Source organism: Diplotaxodon limnothrissa, linkage group LG7 (genome assembly GCF_057381915.1).
Source record: "Diplotaxodon limnothrissa isolate DT_005_m linkage group LG7, D_limnothrissa_male_GT1.1, whole genome shotgun sequence".
In the NCBI taxonomy this organism is placed as follows: domain Eukaryota; kingdom Metazoa; phylum Chordata; class Actinopteri; order Cichliformes; family Cichlidae; genus Diplotaxodon; species Diplotaxodon limnothrissa.
The window spans coordinates 4,526,036-4,550,305 of record NC_140602.1 but is presented as its reverse complement, the minus strand read 5'-3'; the positions used below and the strand labels follow the sequence as shown (position 1 = coordinate 4,550,305).

Sequence of the window (24,270 nt, the reverse complement as noted above, 5' to 3'; positions counted from 1 at the left end):
TACTTTGCGTGTTTGGCAATTGTTCGCTGAGAAGGCAGGGCTTCACTTTTGTTTGCGTGGGGGGTGGAAGGAGGAATGGGTGTTCCTTCTTGTCCCCTCCTCCTATCAAGACAGAAAAAACGCACTTGACCAGCCCCCTTTCCATTCCCATGGATCTTATTACGGGAGCCTTCAGCTCCAAGACATCTGCTCCGCTATTAACAACGGAGCGCGTCCCCGCGTCTGTTGCGACTCATCCGGTCGTACCCCCTCCTCCTGCTCGTCCTCCACCTCCTCTTGCCCTCTTCCCCAGAGTAGTGCTCTCTCCGTTGATTGTGTTTAAACGGTGATCATGAGAAGCCACCGTGCATGTGCCCTCCACGTTGCATAGCTGTAGTCCAACCTGGCAGAAGAGAGCGCCCCTGCTCCATCCCTCCTGTGCCACCGAAAGGCGAGTACCGGCGGCAGAGCGAGCAGGAGTACCCGGTGACACCGAGCAGCACATTTCTTTTTGTCTGTGCGCTCCGCTGCTGGCTGTGGGCTGTGCGTCCTCGCATCCTCCTCGCTGCAGGCTACGTTGTTGTAGGGCAGCACCTCGAAGGACGGATGAAGAAAACAAAGGTCTACACGTCCGATGTTTGAAGCAGCAACAGTGGAATATTTTGTCTGATACTTGTCTTTCCGCGAGCTTTTTTTGTTTGTTTTTGACACCATGGAGTCGGTGGAAAAGGAGTGTGGAGCGCTGGGTGGATTATTCCAGGCCATTGTGAACGACATGAAGGTATCACACATAATTTAAAGTAGATAGGGAATTATGTGACCTTTGTGATTGCACAGTGGCTGATCAGATGCATTTTTTTTTACTGCCTTTGTTTCTTTCACCGGGTCCTCCCCCACTTGAAACACCGCTGTAGGACAAACTGGGAGATGAAGCGTGTTTCCCTTTGTGTTGTCGTTATAATGTACTGCAGGTCAAACAGTGCTCACACTTTAGCAAGTGTGCCAGAGTACTTGCATGGAAACATTTGCAGAACAACATTTGTCTTTTAACACAAAACCACTATTTGCGGGTGTGTGGTCCACGGGTTAGATCATAATCAAAGTTTAAAAAAATATTCCAGCTCTCATTCCTCTTTTTGTGTGTTACAGTAAAACTATCAGGACTAAAGAAGAAGTTATACTACACAGTTAATAAAAGTCATACTACACATATGATGGGTGCCATTTAACCCTAAACAACTGTTCCTTCTCTATCCCAGCCTCAAGTGATTTCTGAATTAAGTGTCAGCTGTAAGAGGATGCTCTGGAAGAAAATGAGAGCTCCATAACCTCAGCTTCTGAACAGAAATAGACTTGAAATGCTATCATTGTGCTTCCTGTTATTTGGACTGAAATATCTACATTTTTTCAACTTGGTATTAAATGCACATTTAATCTTTTAACAATTGAACTGTGTGACCTTGCGCTGTATTTGTACGAAGCCAGTGCTGTCTGTCTTTTAGTTAAAAACAATTTCTTAAGCCAGAATCACACGTATGTTATTGTGTGTGTATTGATTACATGTCAGCGTGTGTATTTGTGTATGTTGGGGGAGGGGTCAAGTGAAGGAAGTTGAACCAGGGTGGTCTGCTGTTCATGACAACAGATGGAAAGTGTGAACGCATTCATTGGGCCTGGAGGCAGCACCCAGTCTTCTCATTGTCCGGGAAACCCATGATGCAGCAAAGTGGTTACAACAGCGAATAAGTCAAGCGTCAAGCACTTCTTTCAGTCCAGCAGATTTCTTATTGATTACTAGCGCGCAGGATCATGGCGCCTTAGGACAGACTATTTATGGACCTCTCATTAGTCAGGTTCCAGTGAAATCAGCTCTATTGGCAGTGCTGGTTTGGTTTCATAAATTTCCTTTTTGTGTTGCAATCATGCCGGGGCCAGAGAGCGACAGGGGCTCACAGAAAGAGGCAGTCTGTGTATTGATAAGCAGCACAGATGAATGAGGCTGAATCCCTTAGTCAGCACAGTATCAATGTCCACTGTCCGAGACAGACATCTGACCTCATTCCTGCCGGCTGGTTGTGCCATGCAAGCCAATCGAACCAGCGATCCAATGGCACTGCTTTCCTAATTCTGAATATTGTTAGAATGTAGCTGCGTGACATAGATGTAGCACTTCCACAGCCTCCTGTGTGCTATATTGTACTGCATAGAGAAAATGTGTGGATAATAGCTGCACCTGTTGGTTATGTAACTGTCTGATGAGGCAACAGGAAAAGAAATGAAAGAGTGGGAGGTGTTAGAACAGTAGGTACAGGATGAAATGAGAAAAGAATGTTCTGCAAGATTTGATCCGGAGTCAAGAATTACATCAGGAATTAGATTTGATCTGATGAGAGTGATAGGGAAAGTGATTTCAAGCCTCTTTGTGTGAAAAAGTAACCAAATGTCCTTGAGCAACACTTCCTACCAGGTCCAAGGATAATGCTTTAACCTGAATGACGAGCTGTGGGAGGAAGAGACTTTCTCTGCTTGCTTCTCTCTTTTATCCATCCTTTTCATCCCTGGATGTTGTTGGGTGTAAATGAACTTTAAAGAAAAAAAAAGTGTGCCCCCCTCCCAGCTGCACTGCACATAGCCCTCTTTACCCAATTCTTTGCCCTCTACCCTCAGCTGTCTTGGCAGCACATCCCTCCAGCCCCTCAGAGCCACAGCGCCCACAGGCTAATTAGACACCTGTTGAAGTCAAGTGGGAACAGCCAAGCCGGGAGGTTCATGAAAAACAATTTTTTTAAAAAGAGGGAATGGCTCCTAAATCACTTTCCAAGGCAAAGACTTTATCTAAGGTAACCTGGGAGTTAAATCATGTCATTGCCAGAATGGAGGTTATAAGTGATGCAGCACAAGACTCTTTTGTGATTGCATGCTAGCTATATATAATCAAGATGTGTAACCCCTTTTAGCTCCTCTCCATCAAAGAGTCACATAGAGGTTGTGCCCTTCCTCTTCTTACTCCAGGGCTCAAGGTCCCACTCTAATGGTCGGCTCTTATAGCTCACGGCAGCATGTGACGATCCTGGGCTAAATCTAATCCAGGTTTTTCAAAAGAAAGTCTTACTACCTGGCTTGCGTGCATAAATAGTAATGATATTAGGCCTTGTACACAGCACGTGCCTGCACACCAGACATGCAAATATCTATATACAAATCGAAAAGTATGTAGTTCTTTTGTCACCTGGGACAAATTATCTACCTCTTTGCAAAAGAGATTTATCACTGTAGGTGGCCAATGTTTACCCGTTGTTTCAAACAAGTTTGAAACAAGTTAAATATTCAAATACACTGAGACACAGAGCTGCAAGTTCAAGTTTTTGTTTTATCATGAAACAAGGGAATCGATAATAATAAAGACGAAGCATAAAAAAAATGTTGTATGCCAATTTTAACCCTGGAGAACCCATGGGGTAAAATTTGACCCCATGGTTTCCCTAGAAAACCAATGGGGTCAGAGCCGACCCCATTGGTTTTCTAGGGTTATACATCACTGTGATTTCACAATCTGCCCTAGTATTATACACTGTAAATATAATACACTGCAAGTGTGCACAACAAAAATCACACTGGCCTTTTTAAAGACAAGTCAGAGCATGGACTTATACAACACCCTTTTTCTAATCCTAGGGTAAGAAGCCAGCCTCTCCATAGCTTTCTTCTTCTTCTTTTTTTCCGTTTTTCTTTTTACTTTACTAATTATTATTAGCAATATGTGTGTGTGTGTGTATATATATATATATATATATATATATATATATGTGCAGTGCAGCCTAGGCGGAGTAGTCGAACACAGATTCACTGAGCGCTCAACACAGACAGCATCGTCAGAAGGAAAATTGATAAAATAAATTACAAATGTTGTATTGTTCGATACATATGCGTACCGAACCGAAAGCACTGTATCGAACGGTTCAATATCGATACGAATATCGTTGCACCCCTAATATATATATATATGAATGAACTGATATACACACACCAAAGGGGATAATGGAATAAGAAAAAAGATAAGGGAAAAAAAGAAAAACAGCTTTGAACAAGTCGAGAGTGATCTGCTAATCAGTGTAAAATAATTACTAGTTTGTAAAAATAAAACCGGGTCTGTCAGGCGTTATGTGATTGACTGATTTTTCCCAGAATAAAACAAATGTTTTTTGGGGGTAGGATATATACATTTATTTTCCTTATTTGGATTTCAACCTGGTATTTTCCACCAAAATTAATGAGAAAATGCATTTTGTGTGACTAAATCTAACACTGAAATTTTTGTGCCTGCTGTTTTTGTTGAAGCACGCGGACCTGAATGTCCTTGGTGAGATATTTATTTGGTTTAACACTTTTCCTTTCTCTTATCAGAGCTCTTACCCTGTGTGGGAAGACTTCAGTGCCAAGGCCACAAAGCTACACTCTCAACTCAGGTGAGAAGCAGTTCCTGTGAACAGTAAACCTCAGTGAGGAAAATTCTTGTGCAGTGTTTACAGACTCTGTGCAGTGAGAGTGCAATGAACCAATGTACTTACAGGACCACAATTCTGGCAGCAGTGGCCTTTTTAGATGCCTTTCAGAAGGTGGCGGACATGGCGACCAATTCTAGAGGTAAGGGAAATTTAGCCTCACATGGTGTGGAGTCGAGCCTCTGTATGAACTGGTGGAAAAATAGTGTCATGATAATGATCAGCTTTGTTGAACAAATACGTTTGTTGTTTTAGTAGGGAGTTGTTAAAAAGTAGAAGCTAAGAGTGTTGGTAGACAAGCAGTTAGTATGTTTTTCCCTTTCTAAGTCGTAAAGGTCACATAAAGAAAATAAACAGACTTTTCACATCCTTAAGTAAGTGTATTGTCTCTCACGGCACCATTCTGTTCACTAAGATGACGCGAGTGGGGCCAGCTGTGAGCGAGGTCGGGTGGTGGAGGCTCAGAGAAATGAAAATCTAAGCTTATTGTTTCTTTGGTCTTAATGAGGTCTGCTGATCTGCTTTGTCACTGCGCTAGTGGCAGCAGACTGGCTGGCTGGAGAGGCCGCTGATTAACACAGATTTCTTCGGAGTTGATCGTCGAGAGCAGTATGTAGGTCAGAAAAACCCTGCAAACCCCGACGAGGCTCTCGACACACTCAATCACATAGACGCAGAAACATACACGCACACACACATAAGCACACACTGATGCACTGTATTCAAAGAGTGACAGCTGGTAGCTGGTCACCTGACCTTACAGGCCACATCCCAAGATGTTTTTCAAACTATTTGCACTGGCACCGCCCCTTATTGACCACTTACTTCTGGGAAAAATAACAGAGCAGCCTCAGTGTTCACTTATTATTGCCAGTTTTACTTCCTTGCACTTTACAGCAACAGTTTATCGCTATTACAATACTAAAGGCTACTTTAAATGATTCCTGGTGTGAGTGCACATGAGCTCTGTAAGATGATGCAACGTAGACTGGGGTCAGCCTGCTGGCTTCGAGCAGCTGGCAGCCTGCTAAAATAATGGGGGGTAGGCCATGGTAGGAATAAAGGGCAAGACTTCAAAGGAAAATTGCTGTAAAAAGGGAAAATAGCAAAATGATTGATATTCCGGAGAGAGATGAGAAGAGAGAGAAGGGCAACGAGAGTTTGCAGATAGCTGTATAAAATCTGTAAGTGTGTCACTCATACGCCCACTTCTGCTTTTCTCCCAGGCACATTAAGTTTAGGATTAGTGCCATCCTTCTCAGGACACAGACTGCATGGGTGATGAGAGACTAGCAATTAAAGGGGAATCAGTGTACTTAGACAGAAACATATGAGATAATTTTTTTTCTTACTAAAATCTAAAGTCTTATATTAGTATTATTCTGCTTTTATCATTTTCATCGGTGCTCAGTGTTGATTGATTGACGGGATTATTCTTCCATTTGACAAATTATCATGACCTATAAAACACTGCTATTTTCCCTTACATGCTGTCGTCAATATAATAAAGGGAGTAACAACAATGGTCACTGTTTCTTTACTTTTCAATAATCTTTTGATTCTTTTCCATAATGAAATATCTGTGACAGATCTGTGGGCATTTAACCAAGTGGTTCAGCGCTACATGGCTAAACCTGCAATTCCCATCAGGCCTGTAGCTAATACAGTTACTTACTAAGTGATAGCCAGTAACACATTTTGCACATAGTGGACATAATTATCAAACGTGCTGTAGCAGCAATGCTTTTTTGTCATTGCAAGCATGTTCTGTGGTAGTGTTAGCATTTAGCTCGAAGCTCTGCTGTGGGACAACTGGTTTTACAAATAGCAGTCATTGCTTAAAAAAAAGAAAACTAAAACATCTTGTGCAGCTTTTATGTGCTCTTAGCAAGCATGCCATCTCACTTCTGTCTCTCCTGTGTGAGCTGTGTTAGTCTTTGCGTGCTCCAAACCAAACCCAGTAATTAATTAGGTAGGAGTAATGTCGATATTTACTGGCGCTAGCTCTCAGTGCACAGGGGTAACCTTTAAACCTATTTAGGCAACTTTGCCTCTCTAGCAGCTGCAATGTCAATTTATTTAAGCTATCCTGGCATCCAGATGTTCTCTGTTTTCCACATGGTTGTACTCTTGCTAACTCAAACTTATTTAGGACCATAAAGATAAAAAGAATTCAGAGGTTAGATGGTCAGTATATAGTAAGCCTTTATTTCTGTTTCTCTCTCTTCTTTTTCTGTCTGTATCCTTCACGTGTGTGTGTGTGTGTGTGTGCCTGCCTGCAGTGATGATGTTTGTCTCGGCGTCTGCACAGCCTTATAGGGCTGATTTGCGCTATAGGGGGCAGGCCCTTGGCTATGAACTGCTGGCCCCAATCGCTGTCACTCTGAGCTACGCTTGTGTTTGGGGACGAGCTGCAGCTGCTGGCACAGCTGGAGGTTTCATCGCGTTCCTCTTTTACCTCCTTTAATCTAACTTTGACACACTCACCCATTCGCCCCTCTTACTTCCACACTCTCTCTTCAGACTGTAAACACTTCCCTGCCAAGAAAAGCAGCATTTCTCCTCACTGACAGCTTCCTGATAGTCCCAGAGAGAGAGGACAGTGACTGAAACGAATTTTATGAATTCTTAACTGTTCTTCTGCACTTTTCTCAAAGGGTATCTTTTTAATCATAATTGTATTATGACTTTGCTCAACTAACCTTACTCAGCTCTCTGTTTGAATCGGTGTCTGCCACACTACTTCGGTGTGTGTCCATGTTCAGACTTCTTGCTTGCGTTGTCCATTTTTAGAGTTTATGGTAGCTGTCATGGTATTAGCATCTGTTTTCTATGAAGCAGCTGGAGGAGTTGGCCTCCAGGCGTTCTGGCACTGTGTCTAACAGCACTGTTTCTCTAAGCTGTGCTGATGGATCTATGTCTGAAGGCACGTCTGTCTCAGTGAACTCATAGCTTGCATCTGAGTTCAATAAAGGTCTGCAAGCCACAAAGTCTATATTAGGTGGTATATGTGGAGAATTTGGGTTTTTTAAGGATATACGTTTCAACACCAAGCTTTTGTGCAACTTAACCTAAGGCCGTGTAGCTCTTTGGATTCTTTTATTGTTGGATTGGCCAGTCTAATGGATTTTGGTGTGCCGTCTGGACCTTTTTTGTCGTTCATATTAAAATGTTATGTGAGGACATTTAAAAGGATCAGACTCGAGTTGAGAAAATTGGAGACTGTGTGACTTATTTAGTTGTTGCTTGGATGTATGATGTGTTCTTTAAACAAAAGTTGTTTTTTTTCCAGTTTTTGAACGTAGTTGAGTTTGATAGACATCAAAGAGACATGGGTAATGGTCCATGAAAGTATGACACAGTCTCCATGTTTTGCAGAAAGTGAGTTGGCTGTAGTTGGGGGTTAGTTGACCTGGGTGGGGGTTGTGATTGGAGTGGGATTTCCACAGCTCTGGGTATCCAGGCTAGGCAGAGGCGTTTAGCTAATCCTCTTAGCCCCACTCTATAACACACAGACACAGACTGCCTTCTCTTCTCTTCCTGATCAGCCACCCCCAGCTTTAAAAATTTACACTGTGGGATCACCGGCCAGACAACCATACACTGCATGTTTTTATTAAGCACGGATGAACATTTCTTCTTCTACGTGTGATTATCAAAGCTAGCGCCGTCCATACTCCATTACATGTACACCCATGGAAACAATGTTTCTGTCGGTCACTGCAAGTCCTCTCTGTTTGGCTCTGTGTCTTTTCTTTCTTACTCACTCAGTCCATACTCTGTGGAGGTATGCTAGTAGATCAGTGTGTCAGCGAAGCACTAATCTGCTTGGCCGCTGTACTTCTCTGGGTTGGCAGATGGGACGGATATCCCTACCCGCCATCTGGACAGCCTGGCGTGGACGAGATGTGGCCGTGGCCTAGCGCAGAGCGAGATCAGGGGATTAATGTATTCCGTGCTATCCCAGCAGTGCAGCTATTTTTGCAGACATGTCAAATAATAAGTGTACCCATCAGACCAAAGCTGACATGCATCAACATTTGCATCCCATGTACAAGCCTGAGACAAGCCTGTTCTGCATTCTGTGTACCAGAACCAAGAGTTTAGAATCTGCAGCTCACAGTTAATTAGCTTATAGATTTCAAGTGATTTAGATCGGACCTACATGTTCAGTCATTCACATAGATAAATACAGTAGCTGGTAAATTACAAACTGTTGTGCCATTCTGCTAATTGTATGCAAGGCTCTTTGGTTATTTCACGACCTTCAACCACAAGATCACGCTAAGTATCGACAAGAGCCTCTCATTTCCCCCTCAGCTTCCTACCTTGTTCGTCGGACAATTTCCAGCAGAGTTCTTCATGAGTCACTACGGAGTTTATGGGCTTAAACTCAATGCGGTCATCCTGCAGATGAATGTTTTCCAGCTATTGTAATAACTACATCCACAGAGTAAAGGGTGAAGCGGGTGCAGCAATAATGTGAGAAACAGATGAAAAGGGGAAATAAAAACAAGAGAGAAAACAAATCTTTGGGTTCAGCGTAGCTTTAATTCTGAGGTCGAATACCAAACTAAGAAGACAAACACGAGGGGAACACTCTGTTCGGCTACATCCTGAACACGAACTCCGCTTTGGAAGGGAGCTGGAGAGGAGTGGGGAAATGCACGAGAGAGGCTGCTGGAGGAATGTGAGAGAGGAGATTAAAAGGAATACAATTTCAAAGAAATGAAAATGTAGGATGACAGATCAGATCACATGTTTGCTATTATTGGTCCGTTAAACACATCGGTCAAGATTGAAGTGGCCCAAAAATTACTGGGTGATGTGTTGTGAACACGTTTACACCAGATCAAGACGTTCACAAGGCTAACATAATGAACCCCAATGATTTGGATGGATATCTAATTACTGTTCCGCTAAACTGTTATTCTATTCAAGCTTTTATATTTGACACGTAGGTTCTGATGATCAGCGCAGGGCAGAGTGGCTAATATAATAAACTGCTGCTCAAGATAACTTCAGGCTCAGAGACTCAGATGGAGGTAGCAGCAGCAGAAGGACCAGCAGTATTGTCTGCATTGTTTGCAGGACTGTTTGCAAATGAGCAGAGTAGCATTTACATAGGTGGGGCAAGGCCGGACAGACTCGGGTGAGCTAAGATAAAGAAAATTGCTGAGCCTGTAAAACAGGAGCGCTTGAGTCGTCTGATTGAATCGGTGCAGATTTGTTGACAGAGCGCTGCTTAGTAAATTTGTCAAACTTTGGCTATCATTGCTTATTTGTTCTTGCATAAAGGGACATCACATCTATCTTCTTCAGCTTTAAACATCCCTGTCTGGCATGAGACAAAGACAGCCATTTGTGGATTGCTTCCCTTTGCTGTACTTTTTCTTGTTTTCTCTCCCTGTGGCCTTTTTTCCATCTCTAATGAAAAGCGCATCTGGACAAGGGGTGGTGATTATTTTTAGAAACATTTATGCCCCTGAACAGGAAGCTCCTCCAGCAGAGGAATATAACTTCCTCCTCCTCCTCTTTAAAGTCTTGTTCTAATGCACACCAGAACATGTTTACGCCACATCAGGAAACACTGGGGTCTGTCTGAGAGGTGAAACTTGCTGTGCGTGCTGTCTGGACAGGCAACAATGGGATGAGTGTGCGCTCGACTGTGTGTGAGAGACTAAAACAATTGATCCCGGGGCTGTTTCCTCTGCCTTTTAGTTGTATTGTACTAATAAAAAGCATTCCACGTATAAGGAAGTGACACAAAGGCTTGGAATGACGTTTTGATTTTTGCTACAGACAGAACACACTGTGTTAATCCTAAAGCATTTGGATCTGTACCCTGGATTTGCTGTTATGTTTTTTCCCTCTTCTAACTGTGAATACAGTGGACAAATACCATCTTTATTATTGAATAAACTCACAGATACTGCATGTCCAATATTTAAGCAACATAAATTACACAGATCTGTAGCTTTTGTTGCTGCAGGCGTACAGTACGCTACTCTCGTTTCATAATCCATACAGATACAGCTGTTTTATCTGCCACTCTTACCTCCTTCACAACTCACAGCTCCCTCACCAGCATATGCAATAGATGCTGCTTTATTTATAATACAGACAGCTCCTACTGTGCTACACCAAAAGAGCTCAAGCTGTGCTTTGAAGCAATCTCTTGACGATGTGAATGTTTGATGTTTAATCAGGTTATGATTTCAGAAATCTCAGTTTCATGTTTGCTCAACTACCAGCTAAAGAAGACAAGTGAAGCTGTCAAAATCAAAGCAGGTCCTCCTCATTTTCTTCTTCAAAGATATATATAAAGTGTTCTAGTGAAGATGACTACACAAATTACAGAAATATTTTGACAGTAATGCAAACATTACATTTTTTAATTTCTCGGCTTATTGTGGACGATGTCGTCCTGTCAGGGCCTGTTGCACCTGCCACACTATAGCACTTCCGTTGCCTTCTGACAGGCCAAACCCGCCCAGCACCTCCGCCGTGTGTGCCCTCTTTCAACCTCCTCCCGTCTCACCCCACACTGCCTTTCATCCATCAGTGGCCTTCTCTGTGTCCCTGCCAGTTCACACTCTGCCTCACTTAAAAGGGGTGAGGGAGGGTAAACGCAGGAGGCTTAACTGTCTCTGAGAGGCACAGCCAGCACAGTGGCCAAGGTGCCAATGCAAAGAATAACAGTTGTCTCACGGATGATGGAATTTCCTTGCCTTGGCAGAGGCTGTTTGAGGGTCTAGAAAAAATTCCACACAAACGTGTTTTATTGACACAAAAGGCAGAAATCAAGATGGAGAAGAAGTGAGCTGCATTCAGCTTGAAAGCCGGCGTCAACGTATCCAGCCTTAATTCCAGCAGAAGATCATTCAGGCTCGCTTGTCTGAGCACTAATGAAATCTGAGCTGAGCGTTAGGGTTTAGATGGTGAATAAGAGAGATATTTAAGTTTAGCTCCCATGTTGAAGACATCATGGAGTTAGGCCTGTGGCAGTTTAGCCTCTGGCTCCCAACTCCTGGCAGGAGAACTCTCTATAAAGAAGGCCTATTAAAATGCTCCTCCTTCCCCAAGGATTCAGGGGAGTTAATCAGAACCAGAGCTCTGGATGGAACCACTCAGTAAACGCTTAGACTACTCTGGTCTGGCCTCAGATACCAGAGCTTAAAGCCACCAATGGGGGCATGACCTTCCCACCAACAGCCCCATGTTTTTTTCAACATACGTAGCAGATCTCGAGGCAGTTTGTATTTATGCTCAGCCTGTATATTAAACCAGGCGCCGTGAGCTTCAGATGCACACACGGCAGCGCTTCTGTAATGAACCACAGATTTGTCCACTGTTCAGTTACTCCCAGTTGTTTGCTCCAAGCTGTAAGATATATGGTTCTGTTGCATAACAGTTTTCCCCCATAGTGGTCTGTGTTTTGCTTCATTCATGCACGTGTGGCTGTCTGCTATGAGGTCGGCCCAGATCCTAAAGCCACAGGGGTCTGCTCAATAATCACTTTTCCAGTTCTTGCACACATCAGCTAGCATGTTTCTAGAACGTCAAGTATTGATATATCTATATCAAAGAATCATGATATGACTTAAAAATTAAAACAGTGGTTTAGTTTGGTAATCATCATTTTTGTGCTGGTTGACTTTTTAGTTTTTTTTTTAAATGAGTGAGGTGGCTGTTAGATTTCTTAACAGGAAAGGTTGAATGAATCAGACTGAAAGAGAAAGTTCTTGCTTTGTTTTACTCTGTGCTGCCACATTATATCATGAAATGACCAAACATCATTCTTTGCCCACATAAACATGAAGCAATGTTTTTAAGTTCAAACTGAAATAAATAAAATAAAAGTTTTATACATTCAAATAATCATCAAGGAAAATATGTGTGATATAAACAATATGCAAATCAAGTATTGTAACATGTAATCAAATTATTTCAGCATTTTTGTTGAAATATTATTTTCAGGGTGGATGAATCAGTTTTACTGAAGCTCATTTTTTTTCTCGCTACATAAACTGTTATGGACCACATGTTGAAAATGCTGAATCTGGACTAGTGAAGTTTAAATGTCACAAATCTCAAAATGAACAGGGGAAGAAAAAGGATGAAACAACACATAGAGGTCTTTGGCTGTGGAGGAAAATAGAAAGAAGGACAGAAGTCTAAGTGTTGCATAATAATTGTCTTTCGAGTCAGGCTTAAGCTTGTATATATTTGTCACATGCCTGTGAGCCTTTGTAGGGGGGCTACGGGAGTGAATCACCGTGTCACTATCCATCCGGTCAAGGCCAGAGGCCAGCATGGCTCTTGGACATGGTCAGGAAGCCCTGAACCTCCCCAGGATGTAGCTGTCAGCTGATCCCCTTTTGGGAAGGGAAGAAGGAGGGGAGGAGACAGGAGGGAAGAGGTGGGGAGCAGGAGGGAAATTGGCAGGTGTGAATGGGACAGGAGTGGGGGGCTGAAAGTTCACTCCAGCTGATAGTGACATTGGGACGGTCTGTTTTAGAGATACCAGGACCCACATTACTCTCTTGTGCCTCATTCATCTATCGCCCAGTCTTCTTCCATCTGGGAAGTCAGATGCCGCTGTGGGTGCTTTCTGTAATGGCTTTAGCAGGAGAAAGGCAAAATCAGTGCGTGTGTGTACCACGTGCATGTCTGAGTTTCTCATTGGTTATCATGAACTGGTGTAAACAAAGTTTCTTACCTGACTGAATCCTCTACATAGGTTGGACTCCCCACTTTCTGCTTATATCTAGAGCAAAGCGTATAGATTCCACATGTCTTTTCTAAATCACTTCCTGCTGATGTTGAATACCTCTGTGTGTTACAGCTGGATGACCTTTCACCTCTCCTCTCACTCAGAGGAGCAATGCATACAGGGCCCAGATCTGTTGCTGAGTTTCTTTGAACTAGTACAGCAGTTAGTGAAGTTGACAGCCAAATGTTGGACTCAGCTGGTCTTTGTCTGACAGTTTGACATGTTATCAGCAGGAGACAGTAACCTAGTTTCTTTATGTGATATCTGGAAAAGAGCACAGATCTCACTGGACGACAATCTGGAGCATTTCTTACACAGAGTCTCATTTTAGGCCAGTTATATTAGTCGTGCGTTTCATTTTCTCTTTCCTTCAGGCTTTGTAGTGAAGGTTAGAGCTGGTTTCTCCCTAACGCTGCCTGCCCTGCATGAATGGTGTTTAGGAAACAGAGAGAACAGGAAAGGCAGAGCAGACAGGGAAGAATAGAGGGATATCCCCTTACATGGTTCCCTCCTTTTTCCTCCAGGATGAAAGGGGTGAGAACTTCGGAAAGGGTGTGGGGGTTGGTAAAATACACCACCTGTCCATACGTTCACACAAACAAACCTCCGCACATACGCTCCAGCAATCATTCACAAACACACATACATGCCTCAGCTCTGAGGTCTGTCTGCTATAAGAGGTGTCTTCTCTCTTTCCTTGTGTGCGTCTGTGTCTGCGCGTGTGTGTGTTTGTGGTGAGAGACCCTGAGATTAGCCTTATGTGGCCCAGATTACAACAGGATCAGTGCTGCCATATATTACACTGGCCTATGAACCATCAGTGACACAGTGGACCATCCTGAGCTTTGGGGGCTTAAAACCTCATTTAATCACACTTCAGCAGAGAGGAAAAGTACAGTAACAAATTCACACAAGCCGTTATTTACTCAGTGTGGGGAGATTACCACACGGCGACGTTAAAGTGTCAACAGGAAAAATACGTGTTTTTGTCAGGAGGGAAGAAGATAGCACAGGGTTTTATTTTACGGTCACTCTGGAACGTTTGCTTTCCCCAAACAAATGTGACATTTGCACGCCCTGCCTTTACGGTCAACATATGTCCATCTAGTGGCTGCAACTAAAAATGCCTCTCCAGCTGAAAGAGGGAGGAATAAAAGCTGATGAGTCCATTTGACAAGAGAGTCTCAGGCCTTTCAAAGCACTCCATATCTGTATAGCCCTCTTATAGAAAATCATTTTTTCTGGGTCTTCTAGGTCTAAATTTCTATTGCCGAGCTCCGATATCGTAGATGACATTTCTATTTTTCATATTGTGTTTACAAGGTGCTACCAGGGACATTGGCTCAGCTCTGACAAGGATGTGTATGCGACACCGTAGCATTGAGGCAAAATTACGCCACTTCACCAAGTAAGTGTCACTTTTGTTTTTATTTGCTCCATTGCAATTTTCTCTCTTCGCCTGTCCTGAGGGGATTATTGTGTTCTCCATCCATGGTGACCTTTCTCTTATTTTGTTACTCTTTGCTATGCTGTGGAAATAAACCTATTTGTTATACCCTTCATTCTCTTGAATATTGTCTCTTCTTGTTGCTGCAGTGCTCTTATGGAAGGCCTGGTTACGCCGCTCCAGGACAGGATAGAGGAATGGAAGAAGACGGCTAACCAGCTGGACAAAGACCATGCCAAAGGTGAATAACTACAGCAGTATAAAAGATATTAATTGCACAATGTGTATTGTATGGAAATTTATACTTCCTTTGTCTTCACATGCTTGCCAAAGAATACAAGAGATCTCGTCAGGAAATCAAAAGAAAGTCACTTGATACCATAAAACTCCAGAAAAAAGCAAGAAAAGGTTAGTAACTCTCTCGTGATATATTAATTAGTATTATACGGATTTTAATTAATGAAGTCTGCGACTGGTCGCTGCACTAGCAGTAAAATAGCACCATCTAGAGGGTAGATTGTGAAAGGATAAGTCTCTCAAGTCAAAATGCTTGGCACAATTTCAGAGGCTCCTTTCCAACTTTGGATAGTTTACCCTATAAATCAAAGAAATTAACTTCTTTCCTGGCTGTGCTTGCGTTATCCCCCGCTGCTGGCTGTAATTAAACTCCTATTTTCATACAGTATTTTAATGTAGCAGTGGTACAGGCTAGTCATAAACATGCATTATGCCCTGATTTAAAACAGCTAACGCTGCCTGTTCTTCTTTCTTTCCTCTCCTCCCTCCCTCTAACTGAAACCCTCCTCAATGTTTTTGTCTGCCGTTTATCCCTGGCTGTAGAGCTTCTAGGTATGTTTGCTGCTACAAATAAGAACTTCACATATTAGTTTCAAGGCTTAAACCCATCTTTACGTAAACCTGCCAGTCAAAGAAAACACCATCTGTCTTAACATTTGTGGTTAAAAGATGGAGTAGTTCCCATTTATTATTTACAAATCAATTTAACACCAGCGTCTGCTACTAAGGTGAAAAACGGAGAGGAGACACGAATATTTCTTAAGCAGGGAATAAAATAGCGCAAAAACAAAACAAATCCAGATATTTTCCAGATATGGAGTGTAAGGTAATGCATAACTCTGTAATACTTGACAAAAAAGCTAAACAGTGCAACAGTGATGACTTCAGCCTGTCTCTACGGTCCATCTGCAGGCTCTTGCCCAGACAGTTACATTGATTCCACAGTCTGATGTTGAAAAATGATTAAATACTAAAATTACTTACATGGGAAACAAACAAGCACAGCAGACACATGTTGTGCAAGTAGGTCTGAAAGTAGGTCAGATATTTAGCAGGTCAGATAGAGACTGAATTCAGTCAAGCTGCACCTTTTAAAAAATATGTCATACGTGGCATTGCGGTAAAAGTTGCTATCGCTTCCTGATTTGAGAATTTTCCTAAATCGCTCCCTATGTGGGGTTTGATGCTGCAAGTATTGTCCTGCATCTTTGTGAATACAGCTTCTGTTGCAAGGATCTATAAATCACGTCCTTTTGGGACTCAGTTAATTAGTGCCTTATTAAATACAGGTGCGCTGAAAGCGTAGCTCATTAAGCTGAACGTATTAAAGATATGGACAGCTGTAAGAATAATCTACAGCGCTCTGCTTGTTAATGTTTTTCATCAAGGCGATTGCCAGCATAGAGTGATACTAATTTAGATCTGCTCACGCCCTTTTAGTTCATTATATTTTGTAAGTAGAACAGTATTTTCTATGTGCTAAAACTCAGCACACTGTAGAGTGTTCAAAATGACTGGCAGTGTATGTGTACATCATGCAATCACAGCAAATCGTGTGTCATCCTAATACTCGTTTTCATCTTCATCTCATCCTTCTTTCGTTGCTTAGACTTCCTGTATCTATCATAAAGTATCACTGTGGCATGCAGTATTGAATGACCTTCCATACAGTAGTGTTTTTCCAATCTCATCCATTTCAGGGTCTGCAAATCATCTCCAGCTGCACTGATTGATGACATGTTTCAGTGTCCTCTCATTCCTGTGGTCATTATCCATTCTGGTGTAATGTTTTTAAGTGTGTTGACCTTTAGTACACAGCAGCTTATCATTATTTGTTTTAATCATCTCTCATCTTTTCCTCTCTTCCTCCCCCTCGTGCACTGCGGACACTTCCTGTCACTTTTGTAACCTCCCGTCCAAATCTTAATCTGTTTTCATTCCTTCTCCTCTCCTTCTTTATTTACTCAACTCCCCTCACCTCTGTCCTCCCTGGCTCTGTCCTTCCTGCCTTTTTGTGTCTTTGCACCCTTTGCCTTCGCCTTGCGCAGGCCGCGGTAATCTGCGCCCCCAGCTGGACAGCGCCATGCAGGATGTCAGCGATTTGTACCTGCTGATGGAGGAGACGGAGAAGCAGGCAGTGCGCAGAGCTCTCCTGGAGGAGAGGGGACGCTACTGTTCATTCATCAACTTGCTTCAGCCTGTGGTGGTAAGGGACATTAAGCCTTTTTAGTATGGAAGCTTGTGCGTGTAAAGAACACCGACATACACTGTGAAATATCTTTGCTGCGTCCTGTTGATGTGGTAGCTGTTTAATTTGATCAATACTGTTTTCCCTGCAGAATATAGAGATTGCCATGCTGGGAGAAATAACACATTTACAAGCCATTGTTGATGACCTCACTTTGCTGACTGAAGACCCGCACAAGCTGCCACCAGCTAGTGAGCAGGTAACAGGAGTGTAATACTACAAATTCTTCCAGTGCCGCTGACATGCTTATTTCCTCACAGTGGTGGCAAAGTTATTTGAAGCAGAATTTAATTTGCCGTGTGTGGTTTCAGTACAAAGGTTAAAAATGTCTGTGTTTCTTATTATGAGCGGAGAGATTTTGATATTTTTTGTAATCCGACGGCTAAAATAAGCAACTTGTTGTTTCATAGCTCCATCCACCTGCTATAAATACCCAATAGAGTAACAAATAGTTATCAGTTCACACCTGGAAAGGGCGCTTGAGCTGCAATTAACTCAATTTTAATTAACCTTTACTGCTCGGCAGCTTGTGTATTTATCTTGTTGGTTCTCGTCTTTTTTTCCCATATTTGAAAAGAGACTTGTCTATGTCTAAATCCCCATTTGGTTGTGTTCCTGCAGGTGATCCGGGACCTAAAAGGTTCTGATTATAGCTGGTCCTACCAGACCCCTCCTTCTTCCCCCAGTAGCACAGGTTCCAGGAAGAGCAGTATGTGCAGGTATATTATTCAAACACTCACCACTTGTTGCACGTTGCAGTCTTTTGTATGAAAGAGCCACATCCAGACATCCAGAATTAGATAAAAGGTGTCCTCTGTTTTGAGTTACAAATCATGCTGTTTTCCATTTAAGTGGTTAGAAAATTGTAGGATGACGTTGACGTCTCCTCTTTTAAAATGAACAACCCAGATTCTATGAATATGAAATAAATCTCCAAGCCATAATTTTCAAATCATGCTTGCAAGTACATGCTTTACATTCTTGTTTTAGATGAGCTCAGGAAAACATTTTTCTTCAAGTGTCAAACTCAAAGAGCCTGTGTATGAAACCTGCATAATACCGTACTGTGAAGGTCAAACATCCAGGATTATTTGGAAGAGGCCCAGTATTATATAAGGTTTTGGTTGTACATTAGGTTGTAATATATTTTATAAACTTTAAAAAAATCATTTCAGCCGGCTTAATAGCATATTAATAAAGACTACAATAAATCCATGAATGTACCTGTGACATGTCTTCTTCACTACACAGCCTGATTAGCAGTGACAGTCGACATGCAGCGCTATCTCGCAAGCTCCTCAGCTCTTGCTCCTGGCATATATTTGTAGTTCTCAAGCTTCTTACAGCGAGATTAGGTCTAAAGCTGTCAAATATCACCAGCTGACAGCCGTGAGCCTACACAAGAGCCAAAATCCACATATTCATCTGACTTAAGGTGATAGCGCAAAAGTTTCTCTACAAATGTGGCATTCTAGGTCAAACACATTTTAATGTTGAGAGGAAGGAATATCATACCTTCTCACTTTTATTTAGTGCTACAGCTCCGAGCAGAACCTCCCTGACACTTGTTCCAATTAACGCCATGTCCTATTCTTAGTATGCTACAGGTATTCCTGGCTGGCTAATTTTAAAACAGATGCTTGCACCACCAGCATGTAAGCTTTTTCTGAAACAGTCTTTCAGTTCAGTCTGACTTCTATACATTGACTCTTTTCCCCGTGATTTTATTATTTTAGCACTAACCCTTGAAGCTCTTTTCTCCACTGAGCGGTTTCTGTCATATTTCAGGCCTGAGTATAGAGAGGAATGACTGGGTGTGCATCAGAAGTTAGTGAGGATGGTCTCTGCCTATGCAGCTACCCTTGAGAAAAAAACAGGTCCTTACTGATACATACTGAGGTGTCGAAAGTCATCATTAAGGGGACTGGGGAAGTAATGAGATGCTACTTTTATAGGGTAATAACTTAAGCACCACACATTGCCACACATTCAAATGAAAGATTATGATGAAGAGACAAAGGTTTTAATAGGAAACAATAAAAACAAGCTTGCTTATTAAAAACTCAAAGGAGAGAAAAATGACTGCTTAAGACTAGGCTTTACTTTTAAATGATTTATTGTGTTTAATTTGCCATATTTATTTTGGCAATCCTCCTTAAGCTTCATCCAAGAGAATGAAGATTAACGAGAAATGTTAATGTCGGATGGATTCCAGAGTGAGAGGGGAAGAAGGAGGTGTGGGAGGGGAGTATGGGAGGGGAAGTGAGAAGTGCGAGTTGCACATTTCAAAATGCGTGGGTGACAAAGAGAAGCGGCGCAGAGTGAAAATGACAGAGCAGCAGACAGAAAGCACAAAGACTGCTGTTAATGCTCAGAAAGGAAGAAGAATCAAAGAAATGATAACTTTTTAATGCTCTTTGATGGACCAGAATTAGAAGAATGGAATCATTTAGATTTCTCACACAACACAGCCTTCATGATCACAGCTTTTGTGATTAATTTTTCACAAGCCTTTTATTCTTTTTACTATTTTCTGTGTAATTTACAAAACCATAAATGTGATAATATTAATCCTGATTAGAATGCATACTAAATGCTGAATTTTACACCGATGCGATTTCCTGTCAACAGTCTCCTCCAGATGCCCTCCTCAGGAGCCCATCGGCTGAGCAGCGTCTCCTCCCATGACTCGGGCTTTGTCTCCCAAGACGCCAACACCCATTCAAAGCCTCCATCACCCATGCCCTCTGATATCACAAGCCAGGTAGCAGTCTCAGCTATGATATTTTTTTTTCCTTTTATCAGGAGGGAAAATGTTTTGGGTTTTTTTGTTGCAGCAAAATCAGGAATAAAGCAGACTTGTTATCTCCAGAGATTTCTCTGGCAGTAAAACATCAGGACAGGAGGACACGGCAACAACACCACTTTCTTGTCAATGCAGATCTACAATAATTCTCTCTTTTTAACCACAATCACACTCCGTCTGCTGTATCTGAATTGAAAACCATAGAGTTTTTCCATGTTTTTGTATTTCACACATGAAGCCACCATAAGAGTTTGAGCTCTTTTTTTTTTTTGCAATAGATCTCTATCAGTTGCAAATGTTGAATTTTTATCCCACTGGACTGATAAAGTTGTTCAGACTCTCACAGTCTGAACAGATTGCAGTGTAGAGAACACACTCAGCAACACACCAACTGATGCAACGTTCTTTTTCTGAATAAATGATCTTACAGGCTACTTTATTTTCAATCTAGGCTATAGAATATAGATCCCCTCAGAGAGAAAAAAATCCCTCCTTCTAAAGCTCATCAACACTCTTCTCCAGCTCTCACCATCTTCCTATGCATCTCTCACATCTAACTTTTTCTCCCCATTTCCTCTCCATCTCCACTGTTCTTTACTCCATCTTTCCTTTCCCAGAAATCAACAAGCTCAGCCTCCTCTGAGGCTTCAGAAACCTGCCAGTCTGTCAGCGAGTGCAACTCTCCTACAGCGGTTAGTACTGCATGCATCTCTTACCAGCGTACTTGCTTTGCTGTACGCGCACACGCGCACTAGCAGATGTATGCACTTGCACGCTGATGTGCTGTGCATTTCAATCATTTTTATCTATAGCTTAAAGAGGCCCGTGAGCCTTTAACGACAGCCGCTGTAAGGTATAACGTGGACTACTCGCCGATGTTGAGCACTCTTACTCAGACCTGTCTGTCCATTCCGCAGTTTGGCTCATGCTCATCCTTCGGCACCTTCCGCCCTGCTTTCTCACACACTGGCACCATCAGGCCTCTATCTGTTATACTTCCTGCGTCCCCCACATTTAACCACTCCCCTGGATCCAACACTCCCTCACCCACATCAAAGGTTCCTAGCTGGAAGGTTTGTTTTCATTTGCAAATTTTGCTTTGGGTTCTCTTTTGAGACTTTGTTGCTTCTTTGCTTCTTGTGTTTTGTTGCCTTCACAGATTTCGCATTCCGTAGAATAACCTCACAATCATTGTTTTGCTGTTGCTCATCAAGCTCAGTTTTCCAATGTTTCCACAAAAAAGATGTGCTAAACTGCACGCCCTGCTGTGCTCTATTCATATCTACCATGCATCTAACCAGTTTATAAGCCAAATCAACAGCTTCCGTGAAACACTGGAGATGCACAGTTGGAAGACGGTCTCATTATTCAGTCTGCTGTTGCAGGACTGGGCCAAATCGAGTTCCTGCGAACCGTCGTTGGCCAGCACCCCACAGCGTAGGAGGGAGTCTGTGGATAAGATGAGAGAACTGGAGGCTCCGCCCAGTCCACAGGGGTATTCTGGAATGCAAGCTGATGAGCCACACAGGGTGAGAAGTGGCCCAGGAACCATTGCAGCCAAGGTAAAAAGGAGTGAAAAAATAAATGCCAGTATATCAATTTGTATGCTGTAGGGATTGCAGTGTGATGAAAATGTAAATGTGTCCTAATCTTTATGTATTTCCTGCCTGTCTGTATCTCTGTATATGTGTGTTAAGCTTGGTGAGCCCCTCTCTCCAGCAGCCAGTACTCTAGCCATGGTTCTAACCAGGGGCTTGAGCATGGAGCAGCAAAAGAGCAGCAGAGACTCTCTGCAGTACTCCAGTGGCTATAGCACCCAGACCAACACCCCCTCCTGCTCCGAGGACACCATACCCAGTCAAGGTAACAGTCATCCCTGAAGAGCCACACACTCCTGCCTGATTAAACACACATGATATCCACATACAGCACACTATTCATGAATTTAACTGTTGTGTTTCAATCATTGCACGTGTGTGATTTGAATAGTGCTGTACGTGTTGCCTTAAACTCCAGTTTGATTACTGTGAATTGCTATGTAATGAAGCACCTGCTAATTAACCCTCCAAAACAACTGCTCTATGAACTATTGAATATTCAGTGTGGGGGAAAAATGGATTCTCATGACTTGCTGTGATTTCTAGGTTCTGATTATGAGTGCTACTCTCTTAATGGAGATGCTGACAGTGAAGGGCAGGTGGACTTTGACAAATCCTCCACCATCCCTCGTCATAGTAACATCGCGCAGAGCTACCGCCGCATGATCCAAACTAAGAGACCTGCAAGTACAGCGGGTCTGCCTGCAGGTAAGACTGTTCAGGGAACTCCAAATGGCGCTGGGGGAAGCGGCGCTGGAGCTATTGCTTCAGGGACAGCCACTATACGCCGGACGCCATCCTCCAAGACTGGCGTGAGACGCACGCCGTCTACATCTGGCCCCATTCCCATCCGGCCTCCCATCGTGCCAGTTAAAACCCCAACAGTGCCAAACTCCCCGGGTTACACTAGCCCGTCTCATCACTCTGCAGGCAGTGAGGAGTTTCTGTATGGTGATGACCTATCAGCTAGTGACAATATGAGGGCTCCTCCAAAGCGGATGAGCCTCCCTGACACATCTTGGGGCTGTGGAGGAGGGGCGGACAGGACTGTTTACGAACAGCAGGCCCTCGGCATGGCTGCTCAAAGTGTTGAGGAGGACCCTATGCTCGCTGCCAACCGCCACAGCCTGGTGGAGAAGATAGGAGAGCTGGCAGCCAGCGCCCACGCCCTCGGTGAGGGTCAGTTCCCCTTCCCTAGCTCACTGTCAGGGGATCCCGCTCAGTTTGCGCCTCAGGGGGCGTCCTCTGTCAGTCAGGAGGACATAGATATGCTGGTATCTATACGCCGGGGGGTGAAGCTCCGCAAGACAGTAACAGACGACAGGTCTGGTCCTAGGATCCTTCGGTAGCGAGGGAGGACACATTGAAGCTCTGTATTGAAATACACCGGCGCTCATGTAATACGTGAAATAAGGCACAAGTAATAAAGAGGATATAATGTGGTAAATGAAGGCCAGACAGAGTAATGAGAGATCATGGACAATGTCAAGTCATTTAACGTTATGTATGAAGTGCATACATGCAAAGTAATCCATATTTTTTAGTTTTTATTTTTGTTTTGGTGGCTGTGCTTTCTTCTCCCTGTGTGACAACCAGTCCCTTTCAAACCCAGTCATCGAATGCTCTGTGTCTCGGTTCTTGGTTTATGTTTATTATTATATTGTACATTTCTTAATTAACACATCCCTAGCCCGTGGAGAATGACGGGTGCAGTGCTCTGTGAGCCTGTCTGTATGTCGTGTCATTGTCATTGTTACTGTACTGTGCCCTGTTGCTGTTCTGTTTGACGAGCTGAGCAGCAGCTGTGTAAGTCATGTAAAAATAGAAGCATTATGGCAGTTTTTTTTATTGCTGTATTGTACTGTCAATATATTCTGCAATTAAACTGGCTTTTTACTGTTAAACGACTTGATTGTTTTGTGCCAGAAAAAATATTTTAATATTGTAAAGGACTGCAATTAATCAAAGAACTTAAATTAGCTGCTGTGCACATGCAGCTCGTGTGTAAGTGGTGTCAGCTATTTCCCCAAGCCTTTTGAAGTTTGTTGCTTCATTGCTTTCTCCACTTTTTAACGGGTTTCATTTTATTACAAGTATATCTCCTCAGGATCTTACTTTAGTTTAGATTCTAATCCAGTCAGTAGTTTTTTTAATTTGTACAGTTTATAGTGGTGATATGTAGTTTCTTACCCCTCAGCTCAGTTTGAACTTTTGAAGTGTCTGTCAGGATTTTTCTTACTAATTTTACACTTGCTTCACTTACAGTCGTTGAGTGCAGGACTGTTGACCACGTTGCAGCACTCTGAAAACACAGATGGGGGCGCCTTAGGCCTTTCACTGTGACTGAGCAAACTGTAGCTTCGAAATGAACAGTAATGGGGGATGTCAGTTGACATTACTGCCTCATTGAAAATGTGCAGAAGGCTGAAAAGATGGATAGTTGGAGGGATATAGAACAAACAAGAAAGAAAAGGACGATTTACGGCATCCGAGACGAAAAGCATCCATATTCGTACCTGGGTATGCTAGCATACTCATTTGTTTTAATGTTAACAAAAAACAAAAATGTCAAACTGTGCTTTTCAACTACTCACGGGTGGAAAAATGCTCACACTAG

At 42.8% G+C, this 24,270-nt stretch overlaps 1 protein-coding gene across 2 annotated transcripts; it reads left to right on the top strand.

Moving 5' to 3' along the window:
* The first annotated feature begins 203 nt into the window (after window positions 1-203).
* Window positions 204-23,537, top strand: mtss1la (MTSS I-BAR domain containing 2a). 2 transcript variants are annotated; one of them, XM_085357228.1, is made up of 15 exons: window positions 204-760; window positions 4,384-4,445; window positions 4,550-4,623; window positions 14,581-14,665; window positions 14,854-14,945; window positions 15,038-15,112; window positions 17,050-17,207; window positions 17,341-17,448; window positions 17,871-17,968; window positions 19,881-20,013; window positions 20,673-20,747; window positions 20,973-21,128; window positions 21,441-21,617; window positions 21,753-21,918; window positions 22,200-23,537. In XM_085357228.1, exons 1-15 carry the CDS (start codon window positions 692-694, stop codon window positions 23,000-23,002), a joined length of 2,331 nt encoding a protein of 776 aa, XP_085213354.1. In that variant the 5' UTR covers window positions 204-691; the 3' UTR covers window positions 23,003-23,537. The 2 variants fall into 2 exon arrangements, with proteins under 2 accessions (XP_085213354.1, XP_085213355.1); XM_085357229.1 differs by lacking the exon at window positions 20,973-21,128.
* Window positions 23,538-24,270: the final 733 nt, after the last annotated feature.

Coding starts and splice junctions, on each gene's coding strand:
- mtss1la (XM_085357228.1), top strand. CDS start 692: ATGGAGTCGGTGGAAAAGGAGTGTGGAGCGCTGGGTGGATTATTCCAG. Junction 14,946..15,037: donor GGACAAAGACCATGCCAAAG/GTGAATAACTAC, acceptor TGCTTGCCAAAG/AATACAAGAGATCTCGTCAG. Junction 21,919..22,199: donor GGACACCATACCCAGTCAAG/GTAACAGTCATC, acceptor TGTGATTTCTAG/GTTCTGATTATGAGTGCTAC.